This window comes from Salvelinus sp. IW2-2015, unplaced genomic scaffold (genome assembly GCF_002910315.2).
Source record: "Salvelinus sp. IW2-2015 unplaced genomic scaffold, ASM291031v2 Un_scaffold3589, whole genome shotgun sequence".
NCBI classification, from domain to species: Eukaryota; Metazoa; Chordata; class Actinopteri; order Salmoniformes; family Salmonidae; genus Salvelinus; species Salvelinus sp. IW2-2015.
Window position 1 is genome coordinate 33,681 of NW_019944867.1, and position 3,525 is coordinate 37,205.

General features: G+C 43.6%; 1 protein-coding gene across 1 annotated transcript in view; it reads left to right on the forward strand.

Moving 5' to 3' along the window:
• Window positions 1-2,281, forward strand: part of LOC112076128 (E-selectin-like) — a 20,068-nt gene extending 17,787 nt beyond the window's left edge. The window contains exons 3-5 of the mRNA XM_070441203.1: window positions 98-469; window positions 669-875; window positions 2,175-2,281. Of these exons, the coding sequence (XP_070297304.1) occupies window positions 98-469; window positions 669-875; window positions 2,175-2,281 (686 nt within the window). The remainder of the gene's footprint in view (window positions 1-97; window positions 470-668; window positions 876-2,174) is intronic.
• Window positions 2,282-3,525: the final 1,244 nt, after the last annotated feature.

The window sequence follows — 3,525 nt, forward strand, 5'->3', positions numbered from 1 at the left end:
AGTGTGTACTGTATGTTAACAGATCCATAGATAATATGGTTGGGGTTGAGAAGGTGATGGAGAAAATGTCCCTCATGAATCATTTTTCTGTTCACAGGATTCTACACACCTTCCTCATGTCTTCATCAGTATCACTTCATTAGCACCTCTATGAACTGGACTGATGCCCAGAGTTACTGCAGAGAGAAATACACTGACCTGGCTAAAGTAGATGACATGGAGGACCTGAACAGGCTGATTACCAGTGTCAGTAGATATAATTCCTGGTTCTGGATTGGACTGAAGAAGGGAGACTCCATGAAGTGGCACTGGTCTCTGTCAGACAGACATTTCTACAGAGAAGGGGAGACTGAGTTCAGAAACTGGGACACTGGGACTCCCCAAAATGGTAACTGTGCTTTAATGAGTACAGCTGGTCTGTGGAACAACACCTCCTGTGATGACCAGCATCACTTCATCTGTTATGATGGTGAGTGTTTACATACTAATGATGAAGCCTGTTCTAAGTGCTGGAGCTGCCATTGAGTTGAAACATAGACTCATGATAGCTTTAAGTTGTTAATCAGTTATTGATCTGTTATCAAATCAATGACAACATGTACTAAAGATGATCAGTACATGATATTTCACTGGATATTTGTATTGATTATTACATTTGACTTTTGCAGGAAAACAAGACACCAACCAAACATACGTCTTAATTCAGGAGAACAAGACCTGGATAGAAGCTCAGAGTTACTGCAGACAGCATCACACAGACCTGGTCAGTGTGAGGAACCAGACTGAGAACACAGAGATAGAGCAGAAGATATCACTGAGGGGACTTCCTGTGTGGATCGGTCTGTTTCAAGACTCCTGGAGATGGTCAGACCAGAGTGACTCCTCATTCAGAAACTGGTNTCTGTCTCTGTGGTGTACCTCCATTCCTGTTCCAGTCAAGTGGCTTTACCTGAGACTATCACTCTCAATTCAGGCCTCACTCACTCATCTGAACAATACTTGAAACCACACAACCCTTCATTTTTAGACGTAAGGAGTTGGGTCCTTATCTGTAAAATTAGATAATTTCTGGGCGATATGTCTGTCTAGAGGAGTGGGTTATCTCCTTTGGATCAAGAGCATCATCACATGCAAATATTCTGTACCGCCTCTCTAGCTGTTTCCTTCTCTGGTTCTGTCCAACCCCTTGTCCAGTGGGATGAATGTCACGTCACAGTTGTTTTTGTATATAAATAACACATTCAAAGTAATTAGGAACAGTGTAAGGTTTATCTGGCAAAACTGGAGAGATTGACTTTTTTTTATACTTTTGCAAAAATGTCTGAACTTGTTTATGCTTTGTCATTCTGGGGTATTGTGTAGATTGAGGGGGAAGGAATTAATCCATTCCAGAATAAGGCTGTAAATTAAAAAAATGTGGAAACAATTCAAGGGGTCTGAATAATTTCTGAATGCACTGTAGGTATTTATTTATTTAACAAGTCAATTAAACACATTCTTATTAACAATGACGGCCTACCAAGAGGCAAAAGGCCTCCTGCGGGGATGGAGCTGGGATTAAAAATGTAGGACAAAACTCACTTCACAACAAGAGTGACAACACTACAATACACAGAGATTGAGTTGTGATACATCTTATTCTATTTCAASTTTCAACTTTATATTATTTTAAAGTGTGTTTTATACATTGTTGCTATATTTGACACATTATACCTTTTAATGATAAAGACATCTAGACATAATGTGTTATCATCTCCTCTCTTCAGGACTCTGATACACTGATACCAGTTAGAACCATGTCCTGCTGACCAGAGTTTTAGTTACGTTTTACATAACATCCTCAAACCAGACAGAGGGGAACTTTACCACATCAAGCCAGACCCAGGATATTTCCTGGAACACACAATCATGTGACATCAGTAACTAACCTGGTCTCAGATCTGTTTGTGGCCTCTTGACAACACTCATGTGTGTTGTGGTTCTGTGTGGCTCAGTTTGTAGAACATGGTGCTTTCAATGCCAGGATTGTTGGTTTGTTTCCCCTGAGGCCACCAATATGGAAAATGTATGCTTGACTACTTTTGGATGAAAGGTTATATTATATTTATTATTATGGTCTGCAGTGCATTCGGAAAGTATTCAGACCCCTTGACTTATTCTATTTTATACTATAGTCTATACAGAGAAGAGAGTGTGGGCAGAGAACTCAGTGACAGAGAAGAGAATGTGGGCAGAGAACTCAGTGACAGAGGAGAGAGTGGGCAGAGAACTCAGTGACTGAGAAGAGAATGTGGGCAGAGAACTCAGTGACAGAGGAGAGAGAGTGGGCAGAGAACTCAGTGACAGAGGAGAGAGAGGGCAGAGAACTCAGTGACAGAGGAGAGAGAGTGGGCAGAGAACTCAACCGTGACAGAGGAAGAGAGTGGGCAGAGAACTCAGTGACAGAGGAGAGAGAGTGCGGCAGAGAACTCAGTGACAGAGGAGAGAGAGTGGGCAATAATCAAGTGACAGAGGAGAGAGAGGGGCAGAGAATTCAGTGACAGAGGAGAGAGAGGGCAGAGAACTCAGTGACAGAGGAGAGAGATGGGGCAGAGAACTCGTACAAGAGGAAGAGAGTGGGCAGAGAATCAGTGACAGAGGAGAGAAGTGGGCAGAGAACTCAGTGACAGCAGGAGAAGAGAGGGCAGAGAACTCAGTGACAGAGGAGAGAGGGCAAGAGAACTCAGTGACAAGAGGAGAGGAGGGGGCAGAGAACTCAGTGACAGAGGAGAGAGAGTGGGGCAGAGAACTCAGTGACAGAGAGAGAGAGGGCAGAGAACTTCAGTGACAGAGGAGAGAGTGGGCAGAGATCAGTGACAGAGGAGAGAGAGTGGGCCAGAAGAACTCAGTGACAGAGGAGAGAGAGGGGCAGAGAACTCAGTGAACAGAGGCGAAAGAGAGAGTGGGGCAGAGAACTCAGTGACAGAGGAGAGAGGAGGGCAAGAGAGAGGGCAGAGAACTCAGTGACAGAGGAGAGAGAGTGGGCAAACACCCAATGAAACCAGGAGTTAATGTGGGCTTTTTATTCCTTTTTACCAAAAGCAAAAACAAATAACACCTTGAGAACATACATTTTATAACCCAGGTGCTATTGGTTTATCTCATTTTCGGGAGTGAGAGCTGAGACGCAGGGCAGCTGGGTTACTGCCTGTTCTCTGTGGTTTACCTCCAGCCCTCTTCTAGTGAAAGTGGCTTTAACCTTGGGAGTGTCACTCTCAATTCAGGCCTCACCTGACTCATCTGAACAATACTTGAAACCCACAACAAACCTTCAATTTTTGGACGTGTGGAGGTTGGGGTCCTTTTTCTGTTAAAATGAGAACATTCTGGGCAATTGTTGTCTAATAAGGAGTGGGTTATCTCCTTTGATCAAAGAGCAATCAATCAACAATGTATAATATTCTGTACCGAGCCTCTCTAGCTGTTTCGCTTCTCTGGTTCTGTCCACCCTTGTCCAGTGGGATGAATGTCACGGCAAGTGTGTTT